Source organism: Macaca thibetana, chromosome 7 (assembly GCF_024542745.1).
Source record: "Macaca thibetana thibetana isolate TM-01 chromosome 7, ASM2454274v1, whole genome shotgun sequence".
In the NCBI taxonomy this organism is placed as follows: Eukaryota; Metazoa; Chordata; class Mammalia; order Primates; family Cercopithecidae; genus Macaca; species Macaca thibetana.
The window spans coordinates 117,914,172-117,931,520 of record NC_065584.1 but is presented as its reverse complement, the minus strand read 5'-3'; the positions used below and the strand labels follow the sequence as shown (position 1 = coordinate 117,931,520).

The following is a 17,349-nucleotide window of genomic DNA, read 5'->3' as shown; positions in this document are numbered from 1 at the left end:
ACTATTTACCTACAGACTGTGTCCTGGAGAAAGCTGAGACACCCCCAATCCATCCTCATGCCTCTAAGAAACTTTAATGAAGATATTTAAATTTTTTTGCAATTAAAATATAAAAACCACCACCACCAACAACAAATATCTTTAGTCCAGCCACGGAGAAGCAGCTCAGGCTTTCTAGATGACAGATACCATTATGTCAAGGTTATTTCAACAGAGCATTTCAATGTCCACAGCAAGGATGAACAGAATTCCAGTTTGTGTAACATTAGCAAAGCTAAATGTTAACACATTTGCAAAAACACCGCCAAGATCAGACAGGCATATATTGATCTTAAACACGAGGTGCCGACTTCACAGTATGCCCAATTTCACCAAAGACAGTCACAGTAAAGCTGAAGCACTATATTCAATAAATGGGGGGATTTGAGAGAGTCTGGAGCTTTAAAAATTCATTCTGTGGGTTCTTTCACTTGAAAAGGCTTCTACTCAGCATATGAAGAAATGTAAAAAGCTAGTTAACCTGAACGGTTATTCTTAATTGTTGAAGTTCACATTTAATTCTTCTGCTGGTTCACCTTGGAGATACGGCAGGAGAAAGAAAACATCAAACTAGCTTTTTCCATTTTTATCATGAATTCCAGCCTTATGGAATAGCAGAGCTGGAGTTGCATAATAGCACTGGAAGAGGTCTGAAGCGTCGAGAAGCTGAGATGAAGGCAAAGCTGCACACTTGTGTCATCTCACCAGACTGAAACCTATGATCACAGGCCGTCTAGACCATATTCAGAGCAAACAAGAGAGGCTTTAAAAAAAACTTGGAATGTTTTGAAGAAAAAAAGAAAATGAGTCCACAGGCAAGTCATTCTAATTGGAGAGCAGTGGGAAAACAAACTGCCTGGCGACAAATTTCTAAGTGTGCAGCCACCTCTAATTTCACAACACTGAAGGGTGAGGTGCACTAGTGGTTTCTTTTTTTTTTTTTTTAATTGCACAGACACAAAGAATGGAAACTGCCCTGAACACTCACAAGTGAAAGGCCCAGTTCATGACAAATACAGCTTGAGTCAGTTGTCCATGCAAAGTACATGTATATTGAAGGAGTGAATAACATACCCATTCCGAGAGATCACTGAGCTAGCAAAATCAAAAACAAAACAGTAAATGGATATTTTAGCATGCACAGGTTTTGCCGAAAGCTTTCAAGTTATTTGAGGAGTCTACTGATGCTTACTACAGAGTTAAAAAACAAACAAACAAACAAACAAAAACAGAATAAAGAGGGTGGATTTCCTACCTGGTAAATATTTTGTTATCTTAGAGGTTTGCAAGAGCGTTAAATGTAAAAGTTTGTTTTTCCTGTTTTTTCTAGTACAGTGCTGATGTCATTAACAAACTATAAGCAAGCAATGTGCTGTCACCTAAGTCAGCTGTATCACTTTTTTATAACTACATTTACATAAGAAAATCCACCCAAGGAAAATGGTCAATACCTGTATCAGGCAATTTGGAATTTATCTTAAAATTGCCATCAATTAATCAATCACTCAGATTTTGCTTAGACCAAGAAAGGTGCTTTCTTACCATGAAGTAAGGTCTTCCAGATGGCATATTTTAACTAAAAACCACGTCATCAAAAGGCCAGTCCAAAAATGAAATGTGGGTTATTTACACATACCTTCATAAATATCAGCTTATGAAGGAAACATTAAAATCCATTATATCAGCATAAAATCCTAAAATCATAGCATAACATGAGAAAGAATAGTAAGGAGGGGAAAGGAAAGGGGGAAGAGGATGTACATATGTTTAATGACAATTTGGTCTGTGAAAAAAAACACATCGAAACTTTAGTTCGGAGGCCTCTCATTTATAATAATATTTAATTTGTCAAAATAATTCCTAGCTCTTTGAGGAAAGAAAACCTGTCAAACATACACAATATGTCTCCTATAATTCCACAAGAAAATTTACAGGAGAACCTTGTCTCAAAAAAAAAAAAAATTAAAAGTATGTAGTCAATGCTTAGTGCTTTAGGGTTGCTGTCCCGGATGGATTTTGTAAAATTCTCCTTGTCCACAGCAAAGAAAAAAGAGAAAAACACATTTATTCATTCTACCTAAATAAATGGGAGCCAAGGTCTCAAAAGTAATGGTTAATACAAAAAGGTGAACATTTCCACAGCTCCTCAGCGATGGGCTACAGCCCATACGACACACCAGAGGAAGTGACGTGATGACACTGTTCCATTTTAACTTGGTGCATTGCAACCATTACAGACCTGGGAAAGGACTTTGCATCTAAGTGATGTCATATAGAGGTGGGGAACTTAAAGCCCAGTTGGTAAGAGATTTACTTGCAAGTTAAATTTCCAGTTGGTGGCAGTGTTAAGACCAAATCTAAACCTCCAAACTCCCAGCTTTGTCACCGAAACAGGCCGCCTGCCATGAGTACATCTGTAAAATGAACTCTAACACAGGGCAGCTTTTAAAGAGTAGGTTTCAACAAGCTTTCGCACGTGAGAGCAATTCTGCCAAGTCGTTTTATTTTGCGAGTATAAAAACATTATTTTTGTAGCAGGTGTGGATGGACAGCCATAGATTAAAAAAAGGAAAGACCAGCATCTGAAACCAGAATGTTATTTTTCTCCCTCTCCAAAGAAAAAGCAGAGTCAAGCCAAGCAAGTTAAAAATTTAATGATGTGATATCCTGCTCTCACCAATTAGGTGTAGGGAGGGGGAGTGTCCCCAAGGTTAGCAGCCTGAAAGGCATCGGCGCTGGGGTGGGGAGGTCCTGAGTGAGGGCACCAAGGACGTTCGTGGACAGCTTGAGGCAGAGGCTTATTTAACCAATGAGTACAAAGGAAATTCAGGCTTTTGACACTTAGTGTGGTTATTGTGACCGTAGGGACTTGACACTTCTACAGGCAAGACCTCGGACTTAAATCACAATATAAGCATGAGTGACTTAGTACTTTGTCTCTAAAGGAAATCTTATGAACTCTCCTGAAGTGTAATCAATGCTTGTTAGATTTGACTCATTAAAGTATGTATTTTTAAAACTGTAATATTAAAACGTAAACAGGGATGAGGTCTAGAGTTATGGACACAGTTCCTCCGTCAGTCATGTTTCCTCCTCACATACATACAAAATAAATTATATTACTAATTTTTTTCTAACAGTTATAAAGGGAAGATAAAAACCTCAGAGTGAAATGCTAAATCTGAATGATGGTGGCTCCCCTTTTCTTCTATGATATAAAAATGTTGGCGGTTACACAGGAACCCAGGAAGCAAGAAGTAAGGATCCTATTAGGCCTCTTCATTCCAGATGAGTTTGCAGCAACATGTCGAAATCTCGGCACAACAACAATTCAGACGTTAAACAAGGGGTTTCTAATAATTCCCTTCATCAGTGTTTGTTGTATTTATCACCTAGCAGTGTCAGGGCAGACGCACTGTTAGCTGATTCTTTTTTAATGATGTTGCCACCTGTCACTAAATTTTCTGTGACTTTATGAGATGAATGAATGTCCTGAACTTGGTTGCAAGGTAAATATCTCATATATCTCATGACATGCACTGTAAGGACCTTTATATGAATATAGCATAACATGTTTACGCTTCACTGGCCATTTCCAAGGTCACATGATACCAGGAGACAGCCTCTAGCAGTCACAGGCATGTCATCCTCAGGAAGCAGTAACATATGACAAATGTGCCACACCATTTCACTAGCAACCATGCTGTGTGTGGTATTTTCTACTGTAAAGACAAGGATAAATCAAAGTAGCCAAAATCTCCTTTCAGAGTAACGGGACTATCAAATCACACAATACAGGGAAATGAAGAACTTCTCAGTGAGGACATCTGTTATAAAGGTTCTTGCAGAAATAATATCTTTCCAGGTCACATTTCCCAATCAAGGTTTTTTTTTTTTTTTTTTTTTTTTTTTTTTTTTTTTTTTTTGAGATGGAGCCTTGCTCTGTTGCACAGGCTGGAGTACGGTGGCATGATCTCAGCTCACTGCAAGCTCTGCCTCGCAGGTTCAGGCCATTCTCCTGCCTCAGCCTCCCGAGTAGCTGGGACTACAGGTGCCCGCCACCACGCCTGGCTAATTTTTTTCTATTTTTAGTAGAGATGGGGTTTCACTGTGTTCGCCAGGATGGTCTCGATCTCCTGACCTCGTGATCTGCCCACCTTAGCCTCCCAAAGTGCTGGGATTACAGGCTTGAGCCACCGCGCCTGGCCCCATCAAGGTTAAAAGGCTGCTTGTGTATCAGCATACCAGATATTTTAGCATCCAAAGTCAGGCATAATCTTATGTGTTCTGGACATGGATAAAGTGTCACGTTCACGTGGCAACTATACAATTAGTTTAATATTGATATTTATATATATCATTTATATAATTCATTTTATATTTATATTTCATCTCTCTTTGTAGTTGTAAAGACCTGACATTGATGAAGTCAACTTTTAGAGAAAACCGGAGCCCTTATCGGAAGGAGTGCAGCTGGTAATTGTGTTAACCAAGGCCTTTCATTTCTAGAAGCATTATGCCAGTTCATGTCAGAACCCATTTGGAGTTAAGTTTAACATGCACCTAGTTGTGTAGCACAGGACTCTCCTTCCTTTGAGGCAGTTTGAATGTTCCTGAAGGATCCATATAACAGGAGGATGTGGACCAGGGATGAAGAGAGGAAAAAATACTTTTCTTTTCAAACTCACAGGCACTTGTAGGCAGTGATCTCATTTAATTCTCACCCAGTTCTATGAGATAGACTGCATCTTGAAGATGTGGAAATTAAGGTACAGAAAGGAGAAATAACCTGCCCCAGAGGACATCTGGTCCAATATAGGCTGGACTGAAAAACACATCTGCCTGACACTGAAGACTGAGCATTTTTTTCATCACAAATACTGTTTGCTCTCACTTTAAAGTCATTTCTATAGGATGACGGAGATTGAGGGCTTAGAGGGAGATGGGGACATCTCTTTCGGCTCCGTGTCCGGCCCAAGGTTGGTGACACTATAGGTCTAAATCAATTGAAAATGTGAAAATAATATTTGATTGCAGGAATTTTACTTCAAACTGTAGCCATAAAATTGGCCACAGTGCCAAGCATCTATCCCTTGGTAATTTTCCCCAGAATAAAATTACATCGGATTAGATCAGAGGTAAAGTGATCCAAGGAGGAGGTGAGATAGGGCAGACTCTGAGAGGCACAAAATGTTCTCTGCTCCAGGTCCTCCTCATCACTGATTCTCCTTCTCAATATAAAGCTGGCTCCCATGTACTACTGGCTGCAGCTAAGGATATTTAAACAATAAAGAAACCTCTTTGCTGTTAAATTAGGGCACTTTTGTTTTCTTTGTTAGCAAGAGAAATTGCTGCAGAATTGTAAATCCTTGCAAAAAGACTTCTGTACACTCGACACGTGAGTAAAAAAACAGCTGAAGTCATTTTTAAAAATGTCCAGTTGCTACACAGCAGTGAACAGACACAGTACACCAGGACCAATTTTTGACTAGAAGGAAAAATTATACTCTTCAAAGCCTCCCATTTGGTGGCAGTCATGATCATTAGTGAAAGCAATATCTATTTAAGAGCAGAAAATGGCTATTTCCAAACAAAATGGAATGGCATGCAAAGAAGGCTTCATCCCACTCAAACATCCCCAGGCTCTCCAGAGAATCATTCTGCTCTGTCATGTTAACTCACTTCCTTATTTTTCCTTTTTCTTCCCTGCTGAATATTATCTTCTAAAATCAAATAAAGTACCGATAGTAAATGTGCACAGTAATTACTTCAGAAAAGCAAAATAATCAGACTCAAGAGATGATACAAAACTCGTGTTTTTCATATGAAAGACTGAGAGCCCAGATGGAATTGTGAGAAAGTTCCAAGAGGGTTCTAGTACCCGAAGCTGCTGTTCAGGTAACTATTCTATGGAGTCATCAATGCATAGTAAAATAATATGACTTGAAAACTGTACCTTCCCATCTGTGTTCCATCTCTCTTCTCACATCCCTTTTCTCTGAGATCTCCAGTGAATACTACTCCTTATAATAATAGTGATAAATGTGTCGAGATGGGAAATAACTATTAGGTCTCTCTTATCTTGGGCAAAAATAGAACAAAAGGCAATATGGAAAATTTCAGAGTCTGACTCAACATCATGACGATGATGATGATTCTATAGATATTAACAAAAATGTCATGGATCATTTATTTTGAACGTGGAGTTTTTAAAGAAGAGTAGATTATTCAAATAAGATTCAATGTATTAGTTTCTAAATGTTGTAACTTATAAATGGCTCCTGAAATATGTAATTATATTAAACAAACTTCTGCTATAACATGCCTGGTAATTAAGGTAGGTCTTATTCATATATTCTAAAATGAAGAGCTCAGTTTTATTAAAGTAAGTCCTACCATTCTATTTGGAACATGAATGATTACTTATTCCTCTTAAGACAAACCAAGTTAAGACTTAAGTTCTTTGCAACAAAGAAGAACCAGAACTTTTGAATTTACTTTCTCATCTATAGGACTCTGAACCACTCAAGCTAAATGATAAAGAAAAAGAAGTCCTTTGAAATATACTTTTAAAACAAAACAGCATAAGAGAATAGCCAAGAAATAATTCCCCAATTAACAGAGTATCTCTTTGTCTCCTTAATTTCTAACCTGGGACCATAGAGTAGGTTGGGTGTAGCAGATCTTTTTTGACACTGAAAAAGTGGTGATATTTAAAATCAGCTAGGTCTCCCTCATCAAAGCTTTCTGTATATGATGCATCTTGGAAAAAGAGTGATCAATTAAAAAAAAAAGTCTCCCTAAACTGGAAGTGTTTGAGGGTATGTGGAAGATATAAGATGCTGAGGTCAATGCAAGGAACGGGGAAGTGAACCCAGACTGAGGCAAACATTAAATGAACAAAAATCTCACCTGTGTTAATGATCTAAGGCACAAAGCAAACTATTCTCAGTTGTCTTCCTACAGCATACTGTTATAAATCAAGAGAGTGAAAAAACACAAATATTTGGTATTAAGGGTCTTAGAGATCTAACTCACAGAACACTGTGGCCCCAAGAGATTAGATGTACCCTTGGGTACATCTAATTAAGGGCTGGAGGATGACCGAAATGTAAACATCGATTCTCTTGATCCTACAGTCAATTGTCTCTTCTACTACAAATGAGACATGTCCGTATTATGCACGACTTCAGGTAAGAACAAACTGTGCTACTAGGTAACTGCGAACAGTTTCTACCCACAGACAGTGTACTCTCCAGTGAGAAGAAAAAAAGACTTGCAATGACAGTACAGAGTGGTAAGAGCTATGATAGAAAAAGTACCTAATGTTGTCCCAGCAACAGACTTGTGGGGTCTGCAGAGGCTTCTCAACTGATCTAATAACTAAACTGGTTCCTTGAAGGATACATAGGGATTACATAAGGGAAGTGAGAGAGGAGGAGGAAAGCTGTTCCATGTGGAGGGAATAGCTGATATGGAGGATCAGAGGCAAAAGAGAACCGGCATATTTGAGGCAGACAGAGGAATTCAATGTCACTGGGACACTGAGTACTTGGTGGGATGTAGATGGGGCAGGAAAGGTGAACAGGGCTCACCAACTCCTAAAGGGCTCTATGCCACGTTTAGGAATTTGGAATTTATCTCAAAATAATGGGAAGACAAAGGATTTTAAAACAGGCAACTGTAATAATTGTATTTGCGTTTTGGAAGAACTGCTGAGTGGAAAAATGGGAGGGGGGGTAAATATAGAAGCAATCAAAGCAATTAATAGGCTGTTGCAGTAACCGAAAGGTAGAGGATAGTCATCTAATGGAGTATGGGGGAGTAAGGGTAGTGGAGAGAAATGGTTGAATTTGAGATATTCAGGCAGTACAATTAAAGTGTTTGATGATAAATATATAAAAACGAATGTGAGTCATTAGGAAAGGGAAGAGTCAAAAATTATTTTGAAATATCTGGGCAAAGTCTTGCCCAAAAGCCTTCTGACATGGGCAATATGGAGCTTGTCTCTTAGTTACAAGGATCATTTTACTGACAATGGAAACTCAAGACAATTCTGTACTTGCTCATCATCAGTGAAACCATCAAGTTCTAGACACCTGTCAAAGACTCAGAATTCTGCAGGAAATCATGTTCGAACTTGGTTGTGCTCCATTGGAGCAGTCCTAACTCCCCAGTGAGATTTCTCCAAGGACAAAGAAACTAGCTCACAGGCACCCTCAATCTCAAGACCCTCTCAGTCTCTCCACATTCGCTGGTGAATTCTGGGGTAAGAGAGGGGAGTAGGCTCAGCGTCCTATGCCTTGCTCAGGTAGCATTAGCGGTGGTCTATTTTCTGGTGGAAGCTTATTAACTCAAAGGAAGCAGAAGTCGGGTTGCTGAATAACAACTAAACTCCGGGAGAAAGATTTACTATCTCCATATGAATCATCTGAACAGTCCTAAATTTTTCAGTTCAAAGTTGGATGAAATGTAGAATGTATTTTGGGGATGTGGTGCATCCCAATCCCAACCCAGGACACAATTCAGGTACTCACCCCTTCGCCGCCATTTTCACCTGTGTTGGCAAGCATTTCCTGCAGGGCTCTGACAGATAGGGACTGTTCCAGCACAAAATTGCAGACGCAGAGATCTGGAGGAATGTACTGTGGAAATAAAATCAGAATGAGGATACCTACTCATATCAGTCACGCAACAACATCCCAAGGGCAAAGAGCCTATGAATCAAAATGACAGTTGGATGGGTGAATAGGAATGCAAAAAGGTGGCTTTCTCCTATTCAAGATGGGTTTTAAGCTGGTTTCTAAAGAATAAGAAAAGCCCCATATATCAAGGGAATAGTTTCCAACATGTCAGGATCAACTTGAGGGAAGGTACATATGGAAGAACACAGACGTAGCCTTGCCAAAGAAAGGAGAGGAAGGGAAGGCTGATCTATCTACAGCCATGTCTGGGTGAGACCAGAGAAAGAAAGCCACTGGGATCTCCTCCACAATAATCTGGAAAAGGGCAGTGGACAGACCATAATGTGGCTCTAGACAGTAGGGACCCTAATGGAGAATCCATTGATTTGTTAAGAAAACCTGGATATAGTATAAAAAGAGGCCATGGAGGAGGTTAAGAGGTATATAAATACAGCATAATCAAAGAAATGTCCAGAACTTTAAGAAATGATGATCCCTATAATTCCAATTTATTAGAATCAGTTAACAGTGACCAGTTAACATCATGACATTCATGCCTATTCCGGGACATTTCTTAACCGTTAAAGATAGCCTTCTTTGCATACTAACAGTAGCTAATCTTTATTGAGTACTTTATGCCAGGTACTGTTTTAAGGGCTTTGCATATGTTAACTCATTTAATCTTCACAACCACCTTATAAGATAGGGACTATTAATATTCCAGTTTCTCGCCAAGGAAACGAAGGCACAGTGAGTTTAGGTCGCCTGCCCAAGTGTTACATTTGGCTGAGTCAGATACAAATCCGGACAGTCTGTCTCCAAAGTCCATGCACTTAACCCTACACTGTTCCTGCCACTAATAAAAATATTAAAATTTTTCTTCACTGTGAGAGCATTTTAGATCAGCAAATATTCAAGTATTTCATTTATGCAGGGCTTGATATTGGAAAAGATACAAAGAAATACAAAGCTAAATCACGGCCTTTCTGGAGTTTACAATCCCATTTCAATGACACACCATTTTCCTTGAGAATACAGCTTGTGATCACCTGTGTACCAATCCTGTGTTTCCTACATGATATTGGCAGAATATCAATACCGTGAGAACAGGAATGAGGAATGAGGGCCAGAAGTCACCGACAGCCATGCCTAACACTTCGAAACAGGTAAAGCTGTTTCCATGGAGCTCCACTTTAAAAGCTAAACCAAGTCTGCTGCTAAGGCTCCGACAACCTCTCTAACTTCAGCATTTAGTTTTAAAATAAAAATAATGGAATTGACCATCTTTAACTTCCCTTTAATTTCCGAGTGTTTGTTTATTTTTCCTCCTCTCCCAACTGTATTATTCTCAAAAATAAGATAATCAGCCTGCTGGACCTACCTACAATTTTTCTTTATTAAAGTTGTGAGCCAGGAATGGATAATCCTATTCCAAAAGTTGCTGGCTCTGGGTAACGTACATTTTCAAGTAGTTTTCAATGAAGGATTTGAGTGAGTTTTTTTTTTTTTTTTTTTTTCTGAGACAGAGTCTGGCTCCGTCACCCAGGCTGGAGTGCAGTGGCGGGATCTCAGCTCACTGCAAGCTCCGCCTCCCGGGTTCACTCCATTTTCCTGCCTCAGCCTCCTGAGTAGCTGGAACTACAGGTGCCCGCTACCAACGCCCAGTTAATTTTTTGTATTTTTTAGTAGAGATGGGGTTTCATCATGTTAGCCAGGATGATCTCGATCTCCTGACCTCGTGATCCACCCGCCTCGGCCTCCCAAAGTGCTGGGATTACAGGCGTGAGCCACCGCACCCGGCCTTGAGTGAGTACTTTTCTACTTAAATACTTTTCTACTCAAAGTCTCTATGCTGAGAAATCCTAAAAACCTAGTCTTGGAATTCTGGCAATACGGGAATTTGCCCAATCCTTTTTATTAAAACAATTAACTAAGAAGAGATTGTAACAGAGGAGGACTACCGCCTTTATTTTATGTTGTTCACTTTGTTTTCAAAGTCCGTTCCCAAAGCAGGTAATTAACTCATTTGTATGGGACTTGAGCAAGTAGGCGGCGGGTGATGCAGGGCAGAGCTTCATGTCCAGGAAATGTTTGTACAGTACACACAGCATTATTACAAGTAGCATACAATTATATGATAAAGCATTTCCTTAAGACCTTCTACCATAAACATATACTGTCCAACTTCGCCTTCCAAAAGGTGATGCTATCTCAGGAGATTTGAGAGAGATTTTTCTATCACTCTGCCTACCTGAATTTCATGTTCCTAGAATAGGAAGCATAAAAGCCATAGTTTGCTTGTTTCCTCCTCTTCCAATTCATTAGAATGAATGATTTGGAGATTTCCCATGGAAGAATGTCTACAGTTATGGTTGGTTTTTTGGCAAATTAGTTAAATGGTCACAACATTCATGCCCATTTTTACAATAAACCTATTCAGTCTATTCTCTTGAAGACAGAAACCTTCATAGCTCCAAATGCTAGAGACTCTGCCCTTACACGACATCATGTCATTCTAAATCAGCTTGGCTTCCTTCCTGTGTCTGGTTTGTTCAGACAGGAGACAGGAGCTCTCCTTGTCTCTGCCATCAACCATTTTGAAGGAGAAGCACTAATAGATAATAGGGACACTAGCCATGCTATCATTATAGCTGTCCTTTCAATCCGGGTATTGAAAGTCCCAGGTGGTCACAATTTCATTACTGGTTTGAATGGGTATGTTTAAACAGGACAACGGCGTGCATGAAGAGGAAGCCTCTCGAATGGGAGCACTGTACCTGCCACTGGCTTACAAAGTTTCCCGGCAGCTTAGTTTCTGTACCTCTGGAGTGTGGTCCCTGCCTGGACTCTCTGTACTTGGGAATAAGAGCATGCCACTCCAATAGCACACAGAACAACGTGTGGGCAGTGGTAAGGGAGGGAACAGAGCAACTGGAATGTCTGGAGAAAAACAAAACAACTAAAAACTTGTGACATGAATGGAGCACAGAGCCATCTGACCTATGCCAGCTGCCATCCTTAATTAAACTCCAAACTGGCCTGAACTCCCACGCCCCCCCTCCTGAAGAATAAGCAAAGGCCACTGGTCCATCAAAGCTAATTTGTTTGCAGCCGTGAGAGTCCCCTAGGAGACCAGCTCATTGTGTCTGTGCTGTGGAACCTGTGCCTCAGTCACTCTACCTGACAGGCATGGGGCAAGTGTTTGATGATTCTCAGCACGGAGAGAAGGGCTCTGTTGACATCTGTTCTGAAATAGCTCCTCATCACTCTCCCCAAGACCTGTCCTGAGCCTAGAGAAGCACTACATTTCCAAATGTCCTACAGGAAACCTTGAGATGCCAGGGCCCTGAATAAGCCGGGAACTAGGATTCACTTAGCCTCACTATGTGGAAAATAGGAGGAGGCAAGGTTTATATATCCTCCATGCTCCATAAATCTACATAATAGCATATTTTTCTGGGGGTTATTGAATCCTGGCTAGTAGGAATCTGCTGCCCCTGTTTTGTAGTCATTTAGCATTTCACTATCTGGCAATCCACAACAGGCCCTTTGCACTGTACTAGCAAACACAAGCCAAGCCCTCAGGGAAATGAGGTGGGGAGTTAATTACACAAAGGAAGATGGTCACCTCTCCATTGTACTGTTAACCGCAGTCTGTTTTGGCTTATATAGTTCTTGATGCACTGAGGTTTGTCTGTTTCACTACACTGTGGGTCCTCTGAAAGAATCTGTGCCTTATTCTACTGTTGGTATCCCAAATACATAGAATAGTAAGCACCCAACTCAAGTCTTCTTGAACAGACTGTCCTTCAATACTATCATCCAGGAGTGTGTTGCTGATTATGGCTGTGGCTGTAGACAGACTGCAATGACTCTTCAAGTCTCCTGCCTGTTATTCAACACTTCTTTCTTCTCCCAGTGTCATGAGCCCCTTTCACTTCTGTTAATCCGACTGGTTCCTACACAGTCATGCCTCAGTGATACACCTTGTAGGTGTGTCAATGGCTCTGAAGGCACTATAGGAGATACTGGTGAAGTGAACACTCTAGTGTAGGACTACCTGAAGTCAAGTCTCTGATCGACTATTCACTAACTGAATGACCTTATGCAGGTAACTTAGTTTCTGTTATACATACCTTTGTTTCCTTATCTGTATAATGGAGATATAATAGTACCTACTTCTTAGAATAAACTAAGGTTTTATATTTAAAGAGCTTAAAATAGGATCTGATGTATACAATAAATACTTAATAAATGTCAAGCATATCCAACAAAGAGCAACGAAATCAAAACCCACTAACTCACTTATATGTTCACTAATGTATTTTTGAAGTTCTTATTTGCGTAAGAATAAGGCAAAATCCCTGTCTTACAGGATTGTGTGATTTAGTGGAATGTCAGGGAAGCAAATGAATAATTTTCAAACTATGAGACCAAAGGCCCAGAGGTAAGAAAACATGTGAGGAAGCATATGGAGTTGAGGATGGCTGGAGTGGAGGGAGCGAGATAGAGGGGAAGAAAGAGCGGGAGGAGGGAGGGGAGAGATAGGGAGAAAAGGATGGAGGACAGGGAGGGAAACAGAGGGAAGAGAGGTAAAGAAGGGTAGAAAGGGAGAGAGAGGAAGACAGAAAGGGAGAGGAAAGGGACGGAGAGAGAGGGAGGGGAGTAAGCATGGGGAGGTTAGAAGTGAGGCTGAGGAAGAAGTAGGTATTAGACTGGGTCTTGAGTACTCTTGCCAAGGAGTTTGGGCTTCATTTTCAGAGAATAGGGTGCCATTAGGCAAGTTATGTAGGAAATGAAATAATCAAATTTGCATCTTTGAAAGAATTGCACGTCCAGTGTTAAGAAGGCTAAACTGATTTTTGACAAAGGCATTAAGAGCATACACTGGGAAAGAACAGTCTCTTCAACAAATGGTGCTGAGAAAACTGAATGTGCATATGCTGAAGAATGAAACAATACCCCCCACACACCATATACAAAAATCAACTCAAAATGGATTAAAGACTTAAATGCAAGACTGGAAATTATAAAACTGTTGGAATAAAACATCGAAAAATGGTTCAGGACATTGGTGTGGATAAAGATTTTATGAGTAAGAAAGATCTCAAAAGCACAGGCAACAAAACAAAAATAAATAGGATTATATCAAAAAATCTTTTGCACAGAAAAGGAAACAATCAACAGAGTAAAGAGAAAGCCTGCACGATGGGAGAAAATATTTGCGAACTATTCATCTGACAAGGAATTAATATCCAGAATAGACAAGGAACTCAAACAACTCAACAGCCCCCTCCCCACCCCCCCAAAAAGAAACTCAGCTACAAAATGAGCACATGGTCTGAATAAACATTTCTCAAAAGAAGACATAGAAGTGGGCAACCGGTATTTGAAAAACGCTCATATCACTAATTAGGAAAATGTAAATCAAAACCACAATGATAGCAGTCCAGTTGAGATGCCTACTATCAAGATGACAAAAAATAAATGCTGGTAAGGATGCATAGAAGAGAAAACTCTTATACACTGTTGGTGGGAATGTAAATTAGTACAGTTATTATGCAAAACAGTATGGAGGGTCCTTGAAACACAACTACCGTATGATCCAGCAATCCCACTACTGAACAGAAAATGAAATCAGTATATTGAAGAGAGATATGCACTCCCATGCTTATTGTATAACATAGCCAAGATATGGAATCAATTTGTGTTCATCAACAAATCAATGGATAAAGAAAATGTGTTATATATGTACAATGGAGTACTATGCAGCCATAAAAAAGACTAAAATCCTGTCATTCATGGCAACATGGGTGAGCCTGGAGGACAATATGTTAAGTGAAATAAGCTAGGCACAAAAAGAAAGATACTGCATATTCTCATGTACATGTGGAATTAAAAGAAGTTAATCTCATAGACGTAGAGAGTAGAATGGTGGTTACTAGAAGCTGGGAAGGGGTGGGGAGAGAGAGGTTGGTCAATGGATGTAAAACTGCAGCTAGCTAGGAAGAATAAAATTCTAGTGTTCTCCAGCACTTAGGGTGACTATGGTTAACAATAATTTAATGTATATTTTAAAATAGCCACAAAAGCAGGTTTTGAATGTTTCTAACACAAATAAATGATAAAGGTTTGAGGCAACAGATGAGCTAATTAGCCTGATTTTATCCTTACATATTGTATAAATGAATCAAAACATCATACTGTACCCCATAAATATGTACAGTTCTTCTGGGCCAATTTAAAAAAAGAGAGATAAAGAGGGCCAGGCTGAAGCAGAGAGAGAAATTAGGAGGTTTTGCAGTCAACTGGGTAAGAGGTGACAATGGCCTAAATTAAAGTAGCAGCAGTAGGAATAGAGATAAGGGAATGGATTTTTAAAATCTTGAGAAGTTAGGAGAGATGAGGCCTGGTGACTAAGTGGATATGGGAGATGATAGAGCAAGAGTGGGAGATGAGCAGGTTTCTACTGGATGGGATAGAATGCAAAAAGGATAGGACTCAGCAAGAATAAGCCATGGCAAGTGTCAGAAAGAGCATGCAGACAGCGTTTAAACTTGACAGATGGCCCACTGGGACCTCTCATTTGGGCCAACAGAAAGGTGTCGGGAAAGTGGAGAAATTTCTGTGGTGATGTATAGGCATCTCTGCAGATGTCAGCAGAGGTAGGCTCCTCTGGGAGAAGAGGAGGAATCTGGGGAATTAAAGCGTACTCTCCACAAAAGGAAAATTAGTGGAGGCTGGGCAACCAGAGTCAGCCCAATTAACCTCACTGTCCTTTCCCGTATCAGCCATGTGGCTAGTCAGTACTTAGAGAAAGCAACAATGCACAGTCAGTCCTGTACCAGCTGCTCCGGGGACAAAGAAACAAAGTAAGGCATGGTTTCTGTCCTTCAAAGAATTTTTTTTTTACCTATTTGAAGAGACAGATCTACAGTACATGAGACTTTATAAAACAACACACACACACAAAAGGAAATTCAATGCTAAATTGAGAGGTCTGGCATATAAAGTCGTGCAGGAACTTTCTCAGGGATGATGAGATTAGACAAGTACACCCAGGCAGGAGCTTGGCCTGAGGGGTGAAGAGGATTTATTCATATATGGGCAAGAAGGAGTTCCTGCACCCAGTAAGATCTCAAATTTTCATTTAATGAATGATCCAAACGGGGGAGTTATTCTTTCCATTTTTTTTGTATTGTATGTATGCATTCTTCCCTTCTGTTTAAAATTTCATTAATTGAAGTAGCATTTTAAAATTACAGGCTTTACAGAATCTCTGTCCTTGCCTCCCTTTACTTTTTCTCTCAATTCCTCAAAGAAAAAGAGCGCATATACGAGGATATCATGAATAAGGAATGAGAGTGAGCAAAGGAAAGAAAAAGTAGTACACCACTGCACCAGGCCCTCAATTTCCCCCTTTATGCTCTATTCATGCTACCTGAGACTGCCTCGTTTGGGAATAAATATGAGTGCTGTTCATTGCCATGGCTCTAGATTTCAAATCATGTGGACACAGAGTCTACTTCTCCAGGGGCATTATGTCTGCTGGTAGCAAGTAGAGATGAACCCAGTCCCCAGTGGCCTGGCTTCTATATGCATTGCATTTACTCCATGACACCACACCACCTCAAACAGGGCTGACTGCCATCTCCCTATGATGGTTTGATATGGTCCTACTCAAAGACATGGATGAGAAGACTTCTCAAGCTCTCCTAGGCGGAAAACCACTATCGCGTCTAGAAAACATCCCAGGTCAACCAGACCTCATGGGGTACAGTGGAACTGGATGAGACCACGTTTTCATGGGACAGCATCAGGATAGGTGGAGCTGGTATGTGTAGTTTGTATTTCAGAACCTTGGAGCACTTTAAAGACATTATCTCATCAACCTACAGCAGACCTGAGCTCACTAACAGACTCCCAATCAATTATCAATAACACATAATTATTCGCATTGTATTTATCCTTCGAAGGTGAAGCCAGTCATTAATATCTATACCTCATCTTAACCAGATTTTATTTATGTATTTATGCAGTTAAATGCTCTTTAAGCCTACCTTTGCGACCTCTGGAAAGTTGTTGATAGTTTATCATGGAGAAAGTTACATGGGCAATGTTTAAATCTGATGCTATTGGCTAGTCTCTGGATTTCTACAAAAATAATAAATAGTTGTATAACCATATCAGAGGTGAGTCAACTGAAATACAAAGGAACTTGGTAAAACTTATATGGGCAAGTAGAGAAAGAAGAATATAATCCATATATACATTTTAAATGTGTCCACGAAACTATATAATTGTACCAGGCATTGCACTAAGATGCTTTATAAATACTGTATCATTTATCCCTTACACCAGTGTTTTTAGAGAAGAGGTTTTAGCCATTTTGCAGGTGAGAAAGATTCAGAAAGGCTGAAACACTTCCCCACAATCACACCGCTGGGATGAACATTTAAACCCTAAATTTCAGACCCAGCTTTTTTTGACTCATACTGCATCAGTATCTCTGGAGATAGGGTTCCCATTCCCATCCCTATCCCAAGGTTGTCGAATTATAATCCCACTAGGCTACCTACGTCCCAACTCTTGTGCCTTAAATGAAAGTTAAGGACTTTATTCCTGA

At 40.0% G+C, this 17,349-nt stretch overlaps 1 protein-coding gene across 1 annotated transcript in view; it reads right to left on the bottom strand.

The window, feature by feature from the left end:
- RYR3 (ryanodine receptor 3) overlaps nucleotides 1-17,349 on the bottom strand; it is a 566,751-nt gene that overhangs the window by 355,235 nt on the left and 194,167 nt on the right. Inside the window, exon 3 of the mRNA XM_050797588.1 lies at nucleotides 8,577-8,684. Coding sequence (XP_050653545.1) covers nucleotides 8,577-8,684 — 108 coding nt within the window. The remainder of the gene's footprint in view (nucleotides 1-8,576; nucleotides 8,685-17,349) is intronic.